This window comes from Narcine bancroftii, chromosome 5 (assembly GCF_036971445.1).
Source record: "Narcine bancroftii isolate sNarBan1 chromosome 5, sNarBan1.hap1, whole genome shotgun sequence".
Taxonomy (NCBI): domain Eukaryota; kingdom Metazoa; phylum Chordata; class Chondrichthyes; order Torpediniformes; family Narcinidae; genus Narcine; species Narcine bancroftii.
The window spans coordinates 43,803,846-43,827,177 of NC_091473.1; the positions used below are offsets into that span (position 1 = coordinate 43,803,846).

At 45.5% G+C, this 23,332-nt stretch overlaps 1 protein-coding gene across 1 annotated transcript; it reads left to right on the forward strand.

The window, feature by feature from the left end:
- Positions 1-626: 626 nt before the first annotated feature.
- On the forward strand, positions 627-22,514 carry LOC138762667 (caveolin-2-like). Its single transcript, XM_069936268.1, has 3 exons — positions 627-890; positions 17,030-17,217; positions 22,066-22,514. Exons 1-3 carry the CDS (start codon positions 750-752, stop codon positions 22,214-22,216), a joined length of 480 nt encoding a protein of 159 aa, XP_069792369.1. The 5' UTR covers positions 627-749; the 3' UTR covers positions 22,217-22,514.
- Positions 22,515-23,332: the final 818 nt, after the last annotated feature.

Sequence of the window (23,332 nt, forward strand, 5' to 3'; positions counted from 1 at the left end):
AAATTCCGAGCAAATCTCCCTCATTCCCTTCAGGAAATAAAATCCTAACCTGTTTAACCTTTCCCTGTAACTCAGTTCCTCAAGTCCTGGCAACATCCTAGAAAATTTTCTCTTCAGTCTCTCAATTGTATTACTATCTTTCCTGTAGCTAGGTGACCAAAACTGCACCCAGTACTCCAAATTTGGCCTCACCAATGTTTTGTTCAACTTTACCAGAGCATCCCAAATCTTATACTCAGTACAGGTACTTTGATTTATGAAGCCAATGTGCCAAAGCTCTCTTTACCACCCCATCTACCTGTGATGCCACTTTAAGGGAATTAAAAATCTGTATTCCCAGATACCTCTCGACCACACTCTTCCGTGCCCTGAAGACAGGTTCTCGTGGAATTGCTCCATTTTTATTTGGACTTGCAGGAAGAAAGCTATATTTAGTGAGAGAGCTATCCATATTTATTCAGCATCAGACTGAAACCCCCAAAGCCAGCTGCTGTTGGCACACAGCATTGCAATCAAGCATTCCTTTCCCTGATATGTCAGAGGCAAAATATTCTCTGATGTTTTAGGAACAGCTGATGCCAGAAACACTCTGATCACACAGTGCGGGCTGTCCGACAGAGCTATAGGTTTACGTGGGCTGGGTCTGCAGCCTCTGCAAATCCAAAGCAAAGCTCCAGTGCTGCCCCCGCAACGGCTGCTGCCTGAACCGCCTGCTCAGCCACTGGCGCTCCGTGGTCAGATGTGCAGACATGTTCACCGATGAGCAGAGTGAAACCAAAATTGACCTTGGCGACGAGCAAGGGCGACCAGATCCAGATGAGCCGTCGTCCAAAGGTCAGGTCTCGTCGTTGGAAGACCGGGACCCTCAAGGCATTAATGCCCACTTGAAGGTGAGTTCTGCTTGACCTTATTAAGACATGTGGAAGCAAGGCTGCAATGCAGAGTGGGAAGGGTAAAGCACACTGTGCAAACAGGGAATTCACTTTAACCATAGGCTTGTTTAAGTAAGACTCCCCTTTAAGAAAATAGAGAATGCATATGTTCAGAAACCCCACCTCTCTGGACGGGAGTTCAAGCTTGAAGAGAATCCAGGTTAAAAGATGATCTATTCACATCCCTGATTCAAATCATTTCCATGAATCGTCCACTTGATTCCTACCCCGTGACCTCAAGAAATGCTATATGCACCTGCATCTCTCTCACCAACATGCAGAGCCCTTTCAAAAGAAGCAACATTTCACTTGTGAATCTGCAGGGGTCATCTACTGCATCCAATACTCTTGTTGTGGCCTCATCTGCATCGGAGGGACTGGACGCAGATTGAGAGATCGCTTCGTTCAGCACCTTCACTCTGTCTACTGCAGTAATAGGGACTTGCCAATGGTCAACCATCATTCCCACTCTGACATGTCTATCCATGGCCTCATGCACTGCCAAACCAAGGCTACTCGCAAATTGGAGGAACAATCGGAGGCACTCTCCAACCAACCAGACACCATTTTCCAGTTTCCATTAAACCCATCCCCTGAGTCTCTCTCTTTCTTTACCCCCTTCCCCCTTTCCTCCAGATCCCCACCCCTTCCCTTCTGTCTGCAATCAGAGCTATCCCTTCTTCCATCATTTCTCAGCTTTTTCCTCTTCTACAATCTCACCCATATTCATCTATGACCTCTTATTTGTTGGCCTGTATTCCTCACCCTGTCCCTACCTCCCTTCTCTCCTCCCCTCTGCCAACATTTTTATTCAGGTGCCTACCTGCTTGTCCCTCATGTCTTGGTGAAGGGCTGAAGCCTGAAATATTGGTTACCCTTCCAATGGACACTATGTGACCCGCTGAGTTTCTCCAGCACTTCTGTGCATTGCACTCAAATCATTCTACACCAACTTCATTTGCAGCATTTCTTTCTGGAGGCTACCTTGCAGCCAAAATTGATCACTCGGAGTGGACGGGGTGGTAGTGAATCCTTGGGGTCAGGAGGCCAATGCACATCCACCTCAGGAGAGCCCACTCCTATCGACTCGTCAGAGATGCCATATTCTGTCCGCACCTCTCCAAGGTTTGCACCCTTAGCTTTATTCCTGGGGCTACCATGCATTCTGCAGGAAGACCCTCACATTCTCATGACCACAGGTGCAACCACAGGTTAAACTCAGAACTCACAACTTGTCTTCAAAATGGGGTTTTTCAACAGACCTGCCAGCTTGCCATTTTGCAGCTTCAACTGCTACTGTAGAACTGATTTCTCTCTCTGCAAAAGAGAAATCACCTGCTTGTTTATTCTCTCTCTGCTTGTGAAAACCACATGACCTCTTCCAGGGCTCCAAACCCAATTGTTGAAAGATCTTATCAGCATCATGAGCCTGGATATGATCAACATTATCTTCCCTTTGCACCTCCTTCAAGTCTTTTCCAAAGCAGTTCCATTGTCTCTGCAAAGTCACTGGTGACACAATAATCTCACTTCAGAAAAACTCTTGCATTTTAAATGCGATGTCTTTTGTGAAGTGTTACTCTGTTTGTGAAGTGTAACCTAAACTAAACCCCCACAATCTATCTCTAGCATGACCACAGGTGCTTCTTTAATGTCGAGAATTATGATGAAATGAGAGTTTACTGTTGTAGACATAGATGCAAATTACAACTGCTCTCTGCAGCAACTCAGGTGAAATACATGAACAAACAATAAGAAATTACCATGTGAGCGGGAAACAAATAATAAATAGAAAAAGATAGATAAATATTTACGGGCACAGTTCATGCAGCATAGAATGTGATGTTACAATAGTGCAGGCCCATTTTTGGTTGTCCTGGAAAGGTGTTAAAGTTTGGATAGGACAGAGTGTATCAAGAGCTTCGTAGCAGTTGAAAAAAACTGTTCTTGAGCGTTGAGCTGTCAGACTCTGGACCTGAAGGTAGCAGCAAGAAGACAGTGTGATTAGGGTGAAGGGGGGGGGGGGTATTTTTTCTGACCAGAGTGTGTTGACCTCAGTGGTCGATTCTTCAATCAGTCCTTTGAAGTAAAACATCCCAAACGTGGTGCTGGTAACAGAATCTATTCATATAAGAATATTAAGCAAACATTTTTGAGGAGAAAAAGTAAAGAGAGTCTAGGCCAACCATTCTCAACCTTTTTTTGCCAAGGCACCCCACAGGACTACTCAAAATTTATGCCCCCACACCCCCCCCCCCCACATCCACATGAAGCAGTCAAGTTTAGTTGTTTTTTTCTGTACTTCTCTCCTGTTGACTACATTTTTAAAAAATTTAAGATTGATGTTATGTGAGGTATGCTAAATATAAATGCTCAGTGGCCCCTAGGGGGACCATTGAGAATGACTGGTCTGGAAAAAAACCTAGAGTGAAAGATGAAAGTCTGCAGATGCTGTGATTGTAGTCAAAACACAGAAATGCTGGAGGAGCTCAACTGTTCTCACAGCATCTCTAAGAGGTATATTTCTGATGTTTCAGGCCTGAGTGAGCCCTTCTTCAAGGTATGAGTAAATGTCTGAATTAAAGGCTGTGGAAAGAAAGGAGGAATGGGAGGGGGAGGAGTACAGAACAAATGTGGATGTGTTTCAAGCCCAGAGGACCCCAAAACCCAGCAGCACTATAAATTCACCAAGTCATTGTTACTTCAACAAAAATTGCTTTTAATTTTCTTTAAACAGGATCAAACTTTAACTTATTACTATTACCTTAACCTAACTTAACCCCCTTCTAATTCTAAGCGCACGTGTATGTAATGTGTATATGTTCAAGAAAGTTCTCTGTTTCACTGTCCAAACATTCACTTCTCACTTCTCCAAGTTCACCGGTATCAGGCAATTCTCATACTATGCACAGAATTTAACATTTATGAATTTTCACCAGGCTCTGGTGCTTAAAAGTAAATGGTTACCGCTCAGGAAGGTTCTTGTTGGTTTGAGAGAGAGAGAGATATTTGTTGCTCGTTGGACACACACAAGCTGATTTCCTCTGATCAGTCATTTCAGTATCTTGCTGAAGAAACTTGCCCCATCATGGGTTTTCCAAATGATAACCTCTTACTCTGGGTCACCACAGAGTTCCTCTTGTTTCCCTTATTTCAAGAGAAACACTCTAGCCAGCCATTTCCTCTTGTAAGGAGTACAAGGGTTTTGAACAGGTTGAACTTAGAACTCACAACTTGTCTTCAAAATGGGGTTTTTCAACAGACCTGCCAGCTTACCATTTTGCAGCTTCAACTGCTACAGTAGAACTGACTTCTCTCTCTCTCTCTGCAAAAGAGAAATCACCTGTTTGTTTATTCTCTCTCTGCTTGTCCAGGGCTCCGAACCCAATAGTTGAAAAATCTTAGCACCATGAGCCTGGATATGATCAACATTATCTTCCCTTTGCACCTCCTTCAAGACTTTTCCAAAGCAGTTCCATTGTCTCTGCAAAGTCACTGGTGACGCAATATCTCACTTCAGCAAAGCTCTTGCATTTTAAATGAGATGTCTTTTGTGAAGTGTTACTCTGTTTGTGAAGTGTAACCTAAACTAAACCCCCACAATCTATCTCTAGCATATTCTATAACAGATGCAATAAGAGGAAAGAGAAAATTGATGTGGCTTTGTGAAAGGAGACAGAAGGGAGAGTATGTGTGTGTGTGTGTGTGTGTGTGTGTGTGTGTGTGTGTGTGTGTGTGTGTGTGTGTGTGTGTGTGTGTGTGTGTGTGTGTGTGAGAGAGAGAGAGAGAGAGAGAGAGAGAGAGTAAAGGAGATGGGGGGAAGAAGATGGGGGCGTTGACAGAAACTGGTGAAGTCGATGTTAATGTCATCCAGTTGGAGGTTCCCCAGCAGAAGATGACCGTTGTTCCTCCAATTTGCAGGTGATCTCAGTCTGGCAGTGCATAAGACCATGGACAAATATGTTAGGAAGGGAATGGGGTGGGGAACTGAAATGGGTGATCACTGGGAAATCCATGCTATTATGGCAGTCAGAGCAAAAATACTCAACAAATAAATCTCTACTGGGTTGGACATGTAGTGTCTTCATTTAATTTTAAGACAAGAGGTCTGGCAATTTTGATAAAAAAGAATCTTCCAAATAAAATTCAAAATGTTGTGAGGGATCCTGTGTGGAGATATGTTATGTACATTGTAAAGTATATTTTGAATTGTGGACTTTGTAGCGGCAGCTACACTGCTAACTGAAGGATCGCACAAACAGACGTGTTGAGTTCAGTGAGCAAAAACTGATTTATTGCAGGCTGCCTTGCTGGTCTTATACTCCCAGCCCAGACCTGGCTGAGAACCGCGCTGGAGGGCCCCGATGTCATCGGGGTGTCACGTGGGTCCCCAAGCGCGGGCTTCTGAGCCCAGTGCCGAAGTCGGGAGGAAACCCCCGACGGCACCATTTTGGCCGGCTGCCCTGCCGCATGTGTGATAAGCGGGGCCGGTTCGCTACCACACAGACCCCCCCCCCCCCAGAACTGGCGCCAGTCCTTTTTTGGCGGGCAGCCTCGCTTCTTGGGTTGGGCCACAACTACTGGTTCGGTGGGGTTGAGGTGAGCTGGCTTTAACCTGTCCACCGTAAACATTTCCCTCTTACCACCAATGTCCAGTGTGAAAGTGGATCCTGAACACTGGACGACTTTGTACGGCCCTTCGTATGGTCTTTGTAGAAGTACTGTGGATGGGCCCCGCCTGATAAAAACGTACTCTGCAGAGTACAGCTCGCTGGGGACATAAGAGGCCTGTGTGCCATGTCTGGGCGGTGGTGGGGGTGTGAAGGAATCCAACTGGGCCCAGAGGCAGGGAAGTAGACCATGCGGTGACTGCTGGGGGTTGTGAGGTACTTTGACGCACTCACCGGGTAGGGCTAGTGGTGCACCGTAGACCAGCTCGGCTGATGACGCCTGTAGGTCTTCTTTAGGTGTTGAGCGGATGCCCAGGAGCACCCAAGGCAGCTTGGCCACCCATTCGGTGCCGGTGGGGCGAGCCATAAGTGCTGACTTAAGGTGGCGGTGCAATCGCTCAACTAGCCCATTGGCCTGTGGGTGATAGGCAGTGGTGTGATGTAGCTCGATCCCTAGCCTGTTGGCGAGCTGTGCCCAGAGCACAGAGGTGAACTGGGCACCCCGATCACTGGTGAGGTGGTTCAGGACGCTGAACCGGGCAACCCAACTGTTCAAAAGTGCTCGAGAGCAGGAGTCCGTGGAGGCATCTGGCATTGGGATCGCCTCCGGCCAACGAGTGGTGCAGTCTACCACTGTGAAAAGGTAACGGTTACCTCGGAAAATGGGAAAGAGTCCAACGATGTCCACTTGTATGTGGTTGAATCGTTTCCGGACGTGTTTGAAACCTTGTACGGGCGCTCTGGTGTGCCTGTGTACCTTGGAAAGCAGGCAATTGGTGCAAGTTCTGGCCCAGTCCGCAATCTGCTTCTGAAGCCTGTGCCAGATGAAAAGTTCTGCCACCATACAGACCATTTACCTGATCGAAGGGTAGGAAAGGTCATGGATATGGTGGAAGACTTGCCTGCGCCACTGCTGGGGAACCACTGGTCGCGGGGTGCCCATGGAGACATCGCACAGGACAGTGCCCACACCGTGAGGAGTTGGGAGGTCCTGGAACTGTAGGCCCGTGATAGCAGTCCTGAAGGCCCGCGTTTCCTTATTGGACTTCTGGTCCCGGGCGAGCTGGTCGGTCGAGTCTGGGTGTCAGCGTGCAAATGGCTGGTCGTGAGAGTGCGTCAGTGACCACGTTGTCTTTCCCTGCCTTGTGCCGAATGTCGGTGGTGAACTCCGACACGAAGGAGAGGTGACACTGTTGGCAGGCCGACCAGGCATCTCTTGCATAGCGAGCGCTTGAGTGAGGAGTTTGTGGTCAGTAAAAACTATGAAAAGCCTCCCCTCCAAGAAATAGTGGAAATGATGCACCGCCGGTACATGCCTAGCAACTCACGATCGAAAGCGCTATACTTGGGCTCTGGCAGGCGAAGAAGTCGGCTAAAGAATGCCAGTGGTTTCCACTGTCTGTTCACCTGCTGCTCCAGGATGGCGCTGACGGCTGTGGCAGAGGCATCCATAGAAAGCGCCATATGCAGGTTGGTGTGGGGGTGGACGAGCAGGTAGCCTTCGTGAGGGCATCTTTCATGGCTTCGAATGCCCTGCTGGCCTCTGGAGTCCAGGCTAGTGTCTTGTCTTTGATGAGGGCAAAGAGAGGCTGCATGATGTGAGCAGCATCTGGAATGAAACGGTTATAGAAATTGACCATACCCGCGAACTCATATAGCCCCTTGAAGTTGTCCGGGCGTGGGAACTCCCTGATTGCAGTGACCTTCATAGCGGCAGGTGTGGCTCCTTCGGCCGTAATGGTATGGCCCAGGAACTGCATGGACTCTTTCTTGAACTGGCACTTGGCCAGATTGATTGTTAGGCCGAAGTCGGCCAATCGGGAGAAAAGGGTGCACAGGTGAGACTTGTGTTGTGCCCGGTCTCTGCTGGTGACAAGGATGTTGTCCAGGTAAATGAATACAAAAATCAAATCCCTGCCCACTGTGTCCATAAGGCGGTGGAAGGTCTGGGCGGCATTCTTGAGCCCGAACGGCATGTGTAGGAACTCGAACAAGCCGAAGTGGGTGATGATGGCCATTTTGGGTATGTCTTCGGGGTGCACCAGGAAATTGGTGATACCCACGCATCAGGTCGACCTTGGAGAATACCCTCACGCCATGCAGGTTGGCCTTAAAGTCCTGGATGTGAGGGATCAGGTAACGGTCAGGTACTGTCGCGTTGTTAAGCCATCGATAATCTCTGCAGGGGCACCAGCCGCCGGAGGGTTTCGAGACCAGGTGGACTGGTGAGGCCCAAGGACTGTTGGAGCATCGAATGATCCCCAGCTCCTGCAGATGCAAGAACTCTTTCTTCGTTATCTGGAGCTTATCCAGCGGGAGCCGACGTGCCTTGGCATGGACCAACAGGCCTTGGGTGGGGATGTAATGAAACATCCCATGGTGTGGGTGATACGGTGGAGAATTGCAGCTTGAGGAGGGACGGAAACTTGTCCAGGATATGCTGAAACTCGTCCTTGGGTGTGCTGACCATGGCCATCTGCAGCTGCTCTGTGCGGGAGGCGTTGAGGCAAACGGATTAGAAAGTACGGGCATCTACCAGTCGCCTACCTCAAATGTCGACCAGGATTTCATAGGTGAGGAGAAAGTCGACAACCAGGATGGCGGTTGGAAGGGACGAAATGGTGAACCTCCACGAGAACTTCTGCTGGCCGATCTGGAAGTGGACGGTCTTGTCTCCATACGTTCGGATCTCCGTTGAATTGGCTGCATGGAGGAGAGGTCCTCGATGGCTGTGCCCAGGATGACACTAATCTGGGCCCCGGTGTCAACAAGGAAACGTCAGCCGCTGACTGAATTCCACAGATAGAGAAGGCTGTGTTCTTGGCCAGCCGCTGCAGCCATTAACAGCAGCCGGACTGCTCGTTTCCCTGGAATGAGCAGGGCTGACGACACTTCCGAGCCTTGGCTCCCAGCACTGGTGGAAGAAACAGAAGCCTGAAGTGGTTGACTTGCTTCTGGCTATGCTCTTTGAGGTCCCTGCAGGGGCCGGGTGTTCCACTGCAGCATCAGAGGAAGGCTTGGCATGGTCATGCCCATGACTCGTAACCTGCTGGATTGCAGAGCCCTCCGGGAATTGTTCAAGCCATAGCTCCTGAGCCTTTTGTGCGACCTTCCTAGGGTCAATGAAGCTCTCCTGGGACAGTAACAGCCGGATGTCTTCAGGCAGATGGTCAAGGAAGATGCGCTCGAAGAGTGGGCAGTTGGTGTGATTGCCCATGAGTGCAAGCATCTTGTCCATCAATTCGATTGGAGTTCTGTTCCCCAAGGCATCAAGGCGCAGCATCCGAGCAGCACGCTGGCGCCTGAGAGGCCAAGGGAGCTGGTGAGCACCCGCTTGATGGTCCCATACTTATCTTCCGCTGGTGGGTGCTGAACGAGGTGCAGCACTTGTTTAGCAGTGGCCTGGTCCAGGGTGGCGACCACATGGTAAATCTTGGTCGAATCTGATGAAATCTGGCGGAGGTGAAACTGAGCCTCTGTGTGGCTGAACCAGGTCTCCGGCTCCTGAACCCAGAAGTCAGGAAGCTTGATGGCTATAGCATTGATCGACGGGTCATTCATGTTGGGTTCAAAGACATTTGAACCTGTTGGGGTCACCAATTGTAGTGGCGGCTACACTGCTAACTGAAGGATCGCACAAACGGACGGGTTGAGTTCAGTGAGCAAAAACTGATTTATTGCGGTCTTATACTCCCAGCCTGGACCTGGCTGAGAACCGCGCTGGGGGGGGGGCCGACGTCACCAGGGCGTCACGTGGGTCCCCAAGTGCGGACTTCTGAGCCCGGTGCTGAGGTCGGGAGGAAACCCCCGATGGCTCCATTTTGGCCGGCAGCCCCGCTGCATGCATGACAAGTGGGGCCGGTTTGCCTGCCTAATGGTGTACTGCCACAACTTTTTAAAATTTGTATGCTCCAAATATTGGCGGATAGAAATTTATTCAAGAAACATTTCTTAATTTAGAAGAGGCACATGAAAATATTTTAATAGGTGGGAATTTTAATTTCTGTTTAGATCCATTGATAGAAGATCCACTCAAGTAGCAGCGAGAACAAAAGCAGCAAAAGATACATTGGTATTAATGAGAAACTTGAATTTAATAGATGTATGGAGGAGGATTCATCTGAGAGAGAAAGATTATTTATTTTAATCAAGTAGACATGATTCTTATTCTAGAATTGATTTATTTTTAATTTCAGCACAAATGCAAACTAGGATTCTTGAAGCTGATTATCAAGTGAGGATCTTATCTGATCATTCACCTTTATTAATAATGATTGAAAATCCTGACATGGAGAAAACAATTTATAGATGGAGATTGAATTCATTATTATTGAAAAGAAAAAAAAATTGTGAGCTTGTTAGATTACAAATTGAGACATATTGTGATATAAGTTTGAACTCGCTAAATGTAAATTTATTATATGGAATGCTTTGAAAGAGTATTTAAGAGGACTCCTTTTTAATTTTAGAACTAAAGCTTATATCAGAGAGAGATTGTTCAGTTAGAAAGAAAATTAAGTGTTTCGGGAAATTATCTTCAAAAACAAGGTTCTGTTGATAAACATAAACAATTAATTAATTAAAAAAGATTCAGTATAATACATTACAAATTTACAGAACAGTGAAAGCAATTAGAAGAACAGAACAAGATATTATTAATTAGGTGAAAGGTCACATAAAGTACTTGCTTGGCAATTTAAAAAAAGAGCAGATCGCAAGAACAATTAATGCAATTAAAAAGGATATTAATGTTATTACATAAGCCTCAAGAGATAAATTAATCCTTTAAGAATTTTTATTCAAAATTGTACAGTTTAGAATCTTTAAAAGACAAAAATAAAATAAATAGATATTTATTGCAGATAACTTTGCATAGATTAGGTTTGGAAGAGCAAATTGAACTGAGAGCTCCCTTTACTCAGTTAGATGTGAGCGAGGCTATGAGTTCATTACAGAGTAATAAATCTCCAGGAGAGGATGGATTCCTGTCTGAATTTTATAAAGAATTTAAAGATTTATTAATTAGTATTTTTATGGAAGATCAGGCTTCAGAAACTCATACTCTCCCTGAATCATTTTCGATGGGGTGTTGAGGGGTGGGTAGGGGAAATATATACGATCATGTATGTAGTTTCTAGTTTGTTTTCTTTTTGAAATTTGTATTATTATATTAATCTTTGACTACTACATGTAGGGTGAAAATTTTAAATAAAATATTTTTAAAAAACCCAGAGATATCCCAGTCTGTGACCAGTCTCCCGATGTAGAGGAGACCACAATGGGAGCACTGGATGCAGATAAAAACACAAAGCTAGAGAAACTCAGCCGGCCAAGCAGTGTCCTTTATATAGCAAAGGTAAAAATACATAAACCAATGTTTCAGGCTTGGGCACTTCATCAAAGTATTGGAAAATGTTGGAAAGTGTCTGAACAAAAGAGGAAGAGAGGGAAGGGGTGATTGCAAAGCAGGAAATGATAAGTAGAGAAGGGAGGGAGGGGACAACAGAGATCAAGGGGTCGATGGATGATGAGATGAAGGGAGGAGAATGGGAAAGGGGAAGGGAAGGGGGTGAAGGGGAAGAGGGGAGCAGGTTAGCAGAAACCAGAAAAGTCGACGTTAATGCCATCTGGCTGGTTAGTGCCCAGGCAGAAAATCAGGTGTTGTTCCTCCAATTTGTGGGTGGTCTTGGTGGGACAGTGCATAAGGCTATGGACAGACATGAGAGTGTGGGAGTTAGACACAGAACTGAAATAGTTGGCTCTAGGGAGGTCTCTGTTGCTGTAGTGGAAGTGTTCAGCGAAGCAATCTCTCAATTTGTGCCCAGTCTGTCCAATGTAGAAAAGGCCACAAAGGGAGCACCGGATGCAGTAAATCAGTCCTGCAGATACATAAGTGAAGTCTTGCTTCATTTGAAAGGCCTGATTGGGGTCCTGGATTGTAGTGAGGGAGGAAGTGTGGATGCTCATGTTGCACCTCCTGTGGGGGGGGGATGGTGGAAATTGGTGGGGATGGACATGTTTACTGTGCTGTAAAGTTCTATGGTTTTCATAATTTATATTTAATTTTTATTTACAATAGGCTTTGGTGCGCACAATGTACAGTCTACTGCATGCTGCTTCTGTAGTTTGCTAACTTGTGTCCTGTATTGTTTCAGCAGTTTTTAGGTTAACATAACACTGCTCCTGATGTGACCGTTCCCACTCTTTCATTGAAAAAGGACCAGTGATGGGAGAGTAAGGGACATGTTGGAGCATGAAAACAATGGAATAGTTCTGATATGGATGCTTTACCTCTCTTGTATGCCATCTCACTTTATGAGTACATATGTAAAAACATTTATGTATCCTTTCCAATTTCATTCATGAACGAGAACTTTGCGGTGCTCAAGTTCTTGTGGATCATGACATTTTTAGCATCGTTAGTTCCATGCATTCAGAATTCACTCCTTAAACATCCACCTCTTTCTCTCCCTCTTCACTCCATCTTATCTCTCCCACTCCTTTGGTTTTCAGACTCTTTTCCTCTGCCCCTTGTCCTTCTCTCCTCTCCTTCTGTTCCTCTCTCACCCCTTTTTCTCTATCTCTCTATCTGTCCCTCTCTTCTCTTACTCTCTCCCCCTCTCAGTGGTTAGAGCACTGGTTTTGTAAGCCAGGGGTCACGAGTTTGTTCCTTGCTGGGGCATAATTTCTGTGAGGGGCACTGGACAAAGTGATAACTCTCTGTCTTCCTTTTAGTAGTGTGATGATACGCTGCGGTATGTCACTCAGCCAACAGGTGGCCTAGAGACACGGCACCCTGTAATGACATCTGACCACCAGGTGGCCCTAGAGGGCCCATGGTATAAAGCCGAGGCCCGGGCCATGTGCTCTCTCTCTCTCTCTCTCTCTCTCTCCCCGGGATCACTGCTGCAATTATCTTTATGTGAGTGGAATAAAGCTGTGTTGCCCCAAACTGCATTGTGTCTGTTTTCCTTTGGTGTAGTATTACATGACAATAATGTAATGTTTACCTTTTACCTTTATCTCTCCTCTCATTCCCACACCCACTCTCACTCACCCTCCCTCTCATCTCTTGCAACATCTCCTCTGTCTCTTTTTCTTTCTCTCTTTCCCCTCTATTTTTTCTCTCCCTTTTGTCTCCCTCCCTCCTTTTCTCTGAATCTTCTTTAAGATTCTCTATTAAACTTCTTTTACCAAGCTTCTGGTTATCTTTTGTTATATTCTAAATGTTCACTGTCAACACTGTTTTAGTTTCCAAATATTTTTGTGACATGCAAGGTGGATGTTTCTAATATATATGGTTGAAATGTTAAATTTGGATGTTCAACATGATAACAGGCCCTTCCAGTTCACGAGTCCATGCATCCAAATGCTCCACTTTTGAAGGGTGGGAGGAAACCAGAGCACACGGAAGAAACTGACACAAATACAGGGAGAATGTACAAGATCCTTACAGACAGTGGGGTGTTAAACCCCGATTTGCTGGTGAGGTAATCACTTTCACTTCACTTAGGCTTGGCTTCGCAGACGAAGATTTATGAAGGGGTATGTCCACGTCTGCTGCAGGCTCGTTGGTGACTGACAAGTCTGATGCGGGACAGGCAGGCACGGTTGCAGCGGTTGCAAGGTAAAATTGGTTGGGTGTTGGGTTTTTCCTCCTTTGTCTTTTGTCAGTGAGGTGGGCTCTGCGGTCTTCTTCAAAGGAGGTTGCTGCCCGCCGAACTGTGAGACGCCAAGATGCACGGTTGGAGGCGATATCAGCCCACTGGCGGTGGTCAATATGGCAGGCACCAAGAGATTTCTTTAAGCAGTCCTTGTACCTCGTCTTTGGTGCACCTCTGTCTCGATGACCAGTGGAGAGCTCGCCATAGAACACGATCTTGGGAAGGTGATGGTCCTCCATTCTGGAGACGTGACCCACCCAGCGCAGTTGAGTCTTCAGCAGCATGAATTCGATGCTTGTGGACTCTGCCAGCTCGAGTACTTCGATGTTGGTGATGAAGTCACTCCAATGAATGTTGAGGATGGAGCGGAGACAGCGCTGATGGAAGCGTTCTAGGAGCCGTAGGTGATGCCGGTAGAGGACCCATGATTCGGAGTCGAACAGGAGCGTGGGTATGACAATGGCTCTGTACACGCTGATCTTTGTGTGTTTCTTCAGGTGGTTGTTTTTCCAGACTCTTTTGTGTAGTCTTCCAAAGGCGCTATTTGCCTTGGCGAGTCTGTTGTCTATCTCGTTGTTGATCCTTGTATCAGATGAAATGGTGCAGCCGAGGTAGGTAAACTGGTTGACCGTTTTGAGTTCAGTGTGCCCGATGGAGATGTGGGCGGGCTGGTGGTCATGGTGGGGAGCTGGCTGATGGAGGATCTCAGTTTTTTTCAGGCTTACTTCCAGGCCAAACATTTTGGCAGTTTCCACAAAACAGGACGTCATGTGCTGGAGAGCTGGTTCTGAATGGGCAACTAAAGCGGCATTGTCTGCAAAGAGTAGTTCACGGACAAGTTGCTCTTGTGTCTTAGTGTGAGCTTGCAGGCGCCTCAGATTGAAGAGACTGCCATCCGTGCGGTACCGGATGTAAACACCATCTTCATTGTTGAGGTCTTTATTGGCTTGTTTCAGTATCATGCTGAAGAAGATAGTAAAGAGGGTTGGTGCGAGGACGCAGCCTTGCTTCACGTCAATGGAGAAGGGTTCAGAGAACTCATTGCTGTATCTGACCCGACCTTGTTGGTTTTCGTGCAGTTGGATAACCATGTTGAGGAACTTGGGGGGGCATCCGAGGTGCTCTAGTATTTGCCAAAGCCCTTTCCTGCTCACAGTGTCAAAGGCTTTGGTGAGGTCAACAAAGTTGATGTAGAGTCCTTTGTTTTGTTCTCTGCACTTTTCTTGGAGCTGTCTGAGGGCAAAGACCATGTCAGTAGTTCCTCTGTTTCCGCAAAAGCCACACTGTGATTCTGGGAGGACATTTTCGGCAACACTAGGTATTAGTCTATTAAGGTAATAGTGAGGTAATAGTGTTGCACTAACTGCTACGCTAACCGTGCCATGGTTGTATCAAAAGTTTTCAGATTTACCATTTAGGTGGCCAGTGGGAGGATTTATTTGACCTTTCCTGCGCCACCCCCCCCCCCCCACCCCCCAGCACCACCAATCCCTGTGTCGCTGGGAAATAGTAATTATTTGTGCGAAATAAAAGTACCAACACATCATGAGAGGAGCCAGTAACCCTGATCATATCAGCCCTTCCAGTGAGACTAACACAGCATTTTGTTCAGAGCTGCATGTGGAATATTCAACAACTGTAGTTAAAGAAGGTAAAACACAGACAAGAAGTTTGCATTGAAAGTATTGCAGTGCAAACTCACATCTGATTCATGTGACATTTCTCCGGGCTTTTTCGATTCAGACTGAGAGCAATTTATTTTAAACAGGATAATACCTCCACTAAAATAGCAGGCACAGACATGATATCTGAGCATGTTTATCATCCAGAAGTGAATGGTAATTTATGCTTTGCATGTGGTACCTTCTGCACTGTTAACAGAAACTGGGCAGCTTCACGAATCAATACTGAAGCTCTCAGAATACATGTCCCTGTGGGATCAGTCACCAGTTGTGTTCACAAGTCAAATGGCTGAAGAGATAGGAATATTAGAAAATGGAAGCATGAGGAGGCCATTTGGCTCGCGACCTGGTTGAAGTCTGCCACTGTCTGTAAGGGGTTTTTGTATTCTCCCTGTGATCTGCATGAGTTTCCTCCGGGAACTCTGGTTTCCTCCCACTCTCCAATATATATAGGGTAGGTAGCATAATTTAATGTAATTGTGCTGCATGTGTTTCCGAGCCTGAAAGGTCTTCAACCATGTTGTATACTTAAAGGTAAAAAATATATTTAAAAAAATTAAACCTATCTTGCTATTCAAGAAGATTATTGCAGATCTGCACCAGACCTCAGCTCCAGTCCTGTGCTATTTCCCCACAGCCCTCAATCCCCCGATCTTTCAAAAACGTGTCTCCTTCCTTTTTTTGTACTTTGAATGATCTATCCTCCACAGCTTTGAAAGCAGAGAATTCCAGAGATTTGCCACAGCAATTTTAAATTACTGCTTCTTGTAATGGTATTCCCTCTTTCTGAAACCTGAAATTTCTCCCACAATGACTCATCGTCTACCTCATATGATACTTATATGATTCTATGTTTACCCTACATTTTTCTCAACTCCAAGGAATATCGCTCCAAGTTCTTGAGCTGTTCATGAACCCCCACATTCCAGGAATTAACCAAGTTATCCCAGGAATCAACCTGTGGTCAAAAGCAGGCTGAGAATAAGAGTGGTCAACACTGAGATTAGCAGAACAGTTTAGTTGGTGGAGGCATGGACTCATTAAAGATTAAGAGTTGAAAAGATTCAAACACCAAAATTAAACTGTTAAAAGTCAGGTGAGCAGAACATTATGAAGATCCTGTAGTGTGGCGCTGAGCTCCGGCAGTAAAGTTGCAACATCCTAATCTTTATATTCGATGTCTTATGCTTAGTCAGTGAGAATTGGAGGAGCAAATCTGCACAGAGAGAGAGAGAGAGAGAGAGAGAGAGAGAGTGAGAGAGAGAGAGAGAGAGAAAGAGAGAAAGAGAGCAGACAGCTGCAGGAAACATAAGGTTGTGATAGTAGGAAATTTCAAAATTTCAACTTTCCACATATTGACTGGGACTCCCATACTTTAAAAGGGCTGGATGGCTTGGAGTTTTTCAAATGTGTTCAGGATAGTTTTCTAAATCAATAAGATAAAAAGAGTGCAGAGAAGATTTGCTAAGATGTTGCCCAAACTTCAGGAACTGAGTTGCAGGAAAAGTTTAAACAGGTTAAGATTTTATTCCCAGGACCGTAGAAGAATGAGGGAAGACTTGATGGAGGTATTTAAAATTATGAGGAGGATAAACAGAATAAATGTAGATGAGCTTTTTCCACTAAGAGATTCAAACCAGAGGACATGGATTAAGAGTGAAAGGGGAAAAGTTTAGGGGGAACATGAGAGGGAACTTCTTCACACAGAGAGTGATGGGAGTGTGGAACGAGCTGCCAGATGATGTAGTGAATGCAGGGTCAGTTTTAACATTTAAAAGGAATTTTGACAAGTGTATGGATGGGAGCGGTATGGAGGCCTATGGACTGAGTACAGGTCAGGGAGACTAGGCAAAAATAATGTTTTGGCACAGACTAGAAGGGCCGAAGAGGCCTGTTTCTGTTCTGCAAACTAATTGTGGATTCAATTAGCCCAGCCCACCTTTGTCCATAGATGCCCTAACCTTTTAGACAAGATGAACACACTGGACCTTGCCAAATGCCTTACTCAAGTCCCCTTGGATAACATCTACCTCTCTTTATTGATCTCCTTAATTGCCTTTGTTACATTTATTTCCTTAAAGGTGAACTTTGAAGACGTGATTGCAGAGCCTGATTCGGTCCACAGTTTTGACAAAATCTGGATTTGGAGTGATGCCTTATTTGAAGTATCCAAATTATGGTGCTATAGAATTATCTCTCTCATCTTTGCGGTACCTGTGTCTTTAATCTCTGGAATTATCTTCGCCTTTATAAGTTGCCTACACATCTGGTAAGTTCAACTAATTTTAAATTCATTGCTTTGTTTTGGTGATTCCTGTTCAATAGCTTCTGAAGTTTGTGAATATTCACCACAGTGTGATTCAACAGGTGCTACATAGATGATTTGAACCTTGGGGTAGATCAGTCAAGACCATATTGAATAATGGGGGAGGCATGAGGGTCTGTGGCCTTTTCTCTTTCTGATTTTGATCCCTGGGCCACCTGTTTCCTTTTGACCTCCCTCTGCTTGGTTCATCATTACCACCTCTTTCTCCCAATAACCCTAGTACCTCAGCACCATCAATTGTTACATCAAACTACTGCCACAGTTATCAATGCTAAGATTTTCTGGACTATTTAAACAAAAATGTAGACATACAGCACAGCATGTTTAAGTTGAGCCTGTGCCACCAAAATAGCCCAATTAACCTATGACTCCTGTACATTTTTGAAGGATGGGAGGAAACTGGAGCACCCGGAGGAAACCCACGGTGACAGAGTGGGAACACACAAACTCCTTACTGACAGCAGCAGATTCAAACCCGGGTTGCTGGCACTGAAATAGCATTGAGCTAACTGCAACACTAACCACTCCGCCTATGTACCAGTACCTCACTGTGAAGTGCCTCCACCCACCGGTCCATTGGAGGGTCACAGTGAATAGTCCAATTGAGGTGGTGCTGGTCCAGGTGGCTTTGTACGACAGGATCTGGGGGGGGGGGGATCGGGTGCAGACCTGCTTAGTGCGATCTGTTACCCACATACCCCTCGGATTCCCCCATGGAGGAATAAGCGTCTGGGCCATTTCAATAGTGTGGGGCACAAAGCAGGACCTGGAGGTGTGGAACTGTGGCCCTTTGATCCAACTTACTCACACTAACCAAATTTGAAACATAATTATGTCCCATTTTCCTGTGCTTGGCCCATATCCCTCTGAACCTTTCCTGTCTATGTACATCTAAATATCTTTAAACATTACAATTCTCCACCATTCCCAATTCCCCTGGCAGCTCATTCCATATACAGACTAACCCTTTGGTGAAAAAGGACCCTTTTAAATCTATCCCATCTGTGCCCTCCAATTCCCTTATCCTGGAAAAATGATTGAGGCTACTTACCTGTCATGATTTTATAAACCTCTGTACAGTCTCCCAATGCTCTAGGCCTATCCAGCGCCTCCTTATAACTCAAGCATCCAAGTCCCAGTAATACTTTGTGAATTATGCATCGGATACCCAGATCCCTCTGAATCTGCAGATGATATGCTTCTAACCAAGAACTTCCAGTGCAGTAAGTGTGATAGAGTTACCTGACAATATGCAAAATACTAATCTTCAACATCAGGGCAGATCTAATACCATTCATTATCACTCACTCAATCTACCCTGAATCTTCAACAAAGTGAAGTAGTAGTTGACATTTACTTACAAGCACCACAGGGTTTAAGTGCGTTCCATCGACAAGAAGCACTTGCTGTTACCTATCCAGGCTATTCCAACAACCTCGGCCACTGAGAGTCCGCAGACATGTGAGAACAGCCCCATCTGAAGGTTGAAGTAAAAACACAATGTTGGAGAAACTCAGCAGGTCAAACAATGTCCTTTACATAGCAAAGATAAAGATACATAACCAACGTTTTGGGCTTGAGCCCTTCATCAAGGTATGGACAAAATGCGGTCCCGCTCCAAGGTCCTTCATTGTCACTGGATCTCTCTCACCAGCAGCGCTGTGACAGTTCCTTCACCTTCACATGTGATTATAGAAAGGCAATTAGGTACAAGGGGCTAAATGGCCTACTCTTGCTTCTGTTTCTTTACTCTGCCTCAGAGACAGTTCAGAAAATCACTGTGGTTTCAGATCAGACTTCATCCATATAACCATATAACAATTTATGGCATGGAAACAGGCCATCTCGGCCCTACAAGTCCATGCCAGTTCACTCAAACAACTCCGTTAGCTCCTCCTGCCTATTCTCCGCCCGTAACCCTCTTATCCATGTCTACATCCAGCCTCCTCTTAAATTAAAGAATTGACTCTGCCTCAACTATTTCCTCCGGAAGATTATTTCATTCAGTCACCACTCTCTGAGTGAAGAAACATCCTCCAATGTTTCTCCTAAAATTTTTCCCCCTTACCCTCAACTTGTGTCCTCTTGTTTCAACCTCCCCTGCTCTCAGGGGGAAGAGTCTACTTGCATCTAGTTTATCTATTCCCTTCATAATTTTAAACACTTCTATCAAAACCCCTCTCAACCGTTTACATTCCAATGAATAAAGTCCTAACCTCTTCAATCTTTCTCTGTACTCTAGGTATTTTAAGCCAGGCAACATCCTGGTAAATCTTCTCTGCACCCTCTCCACCTTATCTATATCCTTCCTATAATTTGGAGACCAGAACTGAACACAATACTCCAAACCTGGCCTCACCATCGCCTTAAACAGTCGCAGCATCACTTCCCAGCTCCTATACTCTATGCTATACTCATCCTTTGCATCTGTTGTGGTATTTGCAACAAATTCAGTCCAGTGAGTGCTGTTCTCACTGCCTGAGGTCACCATGTCCAGATGTGGAACATCTCAGAGATGCGAAGCATAAAAAACAGCCACAAATGGGAGCAAAAGTAAAAATTAAGTTTTTCTATTTTAGAATAAAATTGAATTAACTAAAGGCTGCCCGAAAATGTGGAGTTCAAAATTTAAACCAATCAAATTGTTCAAAAGAACATTTTCTAATTCACTTTCTCATCAAAGAAGTAAATCAATGAGGTAATGGACCCAGAGCCAAATCTATCCCAGCCCAGTGCCTTGAAATTGGGATGTGTTGGGATGTGCTGGGACTCCTATTTGGGGCTATGTATTCACAAAGTCCCACACTTCTATTTAAATGGATGCATTCTGCTGGTTCTGTTTGTAACTGTTAGCATTTGCCAGTAAAATCAGATGGTTCTTGGTTCTGCCACGTGGCTAATGTAAAACATTTGAACCCTTTAAGAAAGATATCTGGATTTTATCTTTACTGTACATTTTCTTTTTGATATCTTTATTCTCTCTTACCTGCTGCTCCTCATAAAAGTCATTCAGCCAGGCCTATGGAGTAGGAACAGAGACAGTGTCTATCCCTCTTTGCTTAGCAACAGCAGGTTTGACACTTGAAGCCTTTTCTCCTGGCATGGACTGCAACAAAGTCTTCCCAGGTCTCCTTCAGTCGCAACCATAAACTCATCATTCAAATTTCTGTTCCCTTATAACCCCTGACTTCAGGGCAGGATTAAGGCCAACTGAACCCCTATGCACAGCCTTGACCCTTCCATTGTCTAACTAACAAGATGTTAAGACTCAGTGCTGAATATGAAATAATAGATAAAAAATTCAGTTTTCTTCCAGGTCAGGCTCCACGACTATATTAAAAATAGCCTCATTAGCTATATTGTGACACAGACTGTTGCATACCTCTACTTATCGCAGAGGAACAGGGTATATATACTGTATGCTTTCTTTTTCATTTATTGTTGGGGGGGGGGGGAGGGGGGGTGGAGCCCTAGTTCAACTGCACCGTGGCAAATCCAGCACTGGAAAAAACTCTGTGGTGTCCCCTTTCCCTTGGTGTCCAAAGCACATGCTTATTTTGCTTAATGGTTAATCCAGCCATGCCTAACTTGCATTATTAACCTTTGATTCTTGCCCAGGAATGACTTGCTTCTAATTTTGTCAACTTTTGCACCTAATTACCTCCGCAATCCCACAGTATCAATGAATCTCTGTACTCCTCCAATTGTACCTTCCTGCACTTCCCCTCATTTAATTTCTGCTGGTGAATTCCCAAGTTTAAGGCCTCAGTCAGTGACGCTCTCACCTCTGGAATTCCCTCCTGGAATGTACCTCTCCCTGATCAGAGCCTCTCCTTTAAAACTTACCCATTTGGCCAGGATTTTGGTGCCCAAACATTACATTATTCAAGATTCAAGATTCCATTATTGTCATGTAATTTTACAGAAGATGTAATATTACATAACATTTCTTTTTGACTGCCTTAAGGCATGCAAAGAGTCACCATTAGGGTCACTCGACGTCCCTTATAGTACAAGAGAGAGAGAACCCAAAGAGAGTCCCTTCAGTCGTCGAACCTCCAGCGCTGCCGCAGCCACCCAGACTCCTGTTTAATTCATCCACAACCCGAGCTCCAGATCCAAACCTCTGACATGATGAGGAAGCCTTCAGTGCTCAAGGCCCTTCAGGAGCCCTTCTTGCCTTCAGCACCTTCACAAATCCTGGCTCCAATATCTGATTCCTAAGAGCCAGTCTCCAGCAGCCCCCCAGCCTGTGCTGGTCCTCTGACTGCAAGTCACCCACAGTCCATGTGGGTTCCTCAGTTGTTGAGCCTCTCATTAGTCTGCTGCCATGGTCACTGTTCTATTGGGTCATCTCCTCAACTTGTCCTTCTCAGTGGGGCGTGTTCTCCCCATTTCTGGTGCCCTGTGCCAGTCCCGCTGCCAAGCACAGGCACTGCCATCTTGGCCACTGTGGCAGCCAGATTTTTGTTTAAAAATAATGTCGGCTGCTCTAACAGGCCATTTGATGACTGTAGGGAGCTGCTGGCATCAGGACCGGGCAGTTTAACTTTTTGGAGCAGTCTCTGCTCTCCACTCTACTGGGTCCACACTGGTGGTAGTTTGATATTAGTTAACAATAAATAAGTGAGGCATTAGATCCTGAGTGATACAATGCAACAACTCCATTCAATAGCCCCAAAAAGCCACTTAGTATGTTTGAGGTGTGAGATGAATAGTATTGTTGCAAAATATACAGTGTGAGGCCTTGTTTTTCTAATCCTTCTTTCCATATCATTACCTTTTACCTAGGTGTGTCGTGCCTTGTATCAAGAACTTCTTGATGAACATGCCTTCAATACAGGCCATCTGGAGCACAATTGTGGATGTGGTCATTGCTCCTTGCTGTGAAAGTATGGGGAAATGTTTCAGTGGCATCAATCTGCACATTGCACGAGATTAAAATTCCTCACCGTCGTAAATAGTCTATCTAATTGACTTGACAGACTGGATTCTGCATCGATTATTCTGACCAGGGTCCATCGCTGTACAGAAATTGTACAAAGCTGTGGGTTCCAAAGCCCTTGCTTATTTCCTATGGCAGGCATCTTCAAAAAGCTCCATTTCAATGGCAGCATTTCAATTTTCTTTTGTATTAAGTGACTTATGCAAACATGCAACTTAAAGAAAAGCTGAAAAATGTGTGCAGTTATGTAAGACTTTGTACATTCTGAAATAAACTGAAAGTTCAAAATTCAAAATTCTATTATTGTCATGTCATAATACTCTCTTCTCTCTTTGGCTTGGCTTCACGGACGAAGATTTATGGAGGGGTAAATGTCCACGTCAGCTGCAGGCTCGTTTGTGGCTGACAAGTCCGATGCGGGACAGGCAGACACAGTTGCAGTGGTTGCAGGGGAAAATTTGTTGGTTGGGGTTGGGTGTTGGGTTTTTCCTCCTTTGTTTTTTGTCAGTGAGGTGGGCTCTGTGGTCTTCTTCAAAGGAGGTTGCTGCCCGCTGAACTGTGTGGCGCCAAGATGCACGGTTTGAAGCGATATCAGCCCACTGGCGGTGGTCAATGTGGCAGGCACCAAGAGATTTCTTTAGGCAGTCCTTGTACCTCTTCTTTGGTGCACCTCTGACACGATGGCCAGTGGAGAGCTCGCCATATAACACGATCTTGGGAAGGCGATGGCCCTCCATTCTGGAGACGTGACCTACCCAGCGCAGTTGGATCTTCAACAGCGTGGACTCGATGCTGTCGGCCTCTGCCATCTTGAGTACTTCGATGTTAGGGATGAAGTTGATCCAATGAATGTTGAGGATGGAGCGGAGACAACGCTGGTGGAAGCGTTCTAGGAGCCGTAGGTGATGCCGGTAGAGGACCCATGATTCGGAGCCGAACAGGAGTGTGGGTATGACAACGGCTCTGTATACGCTTATCTTTGTGAGGTTTTTCAGTTGGTTGTTTTTCCAGACTCTGTGTAGTCTTCCAAAGGCGCTATTTGCCTTGGCAAGTCTGTTGTCTATCTCGTTGTCGATCCTTGCATCCAATGAAATGGTGCAGCCGAGATAGGTA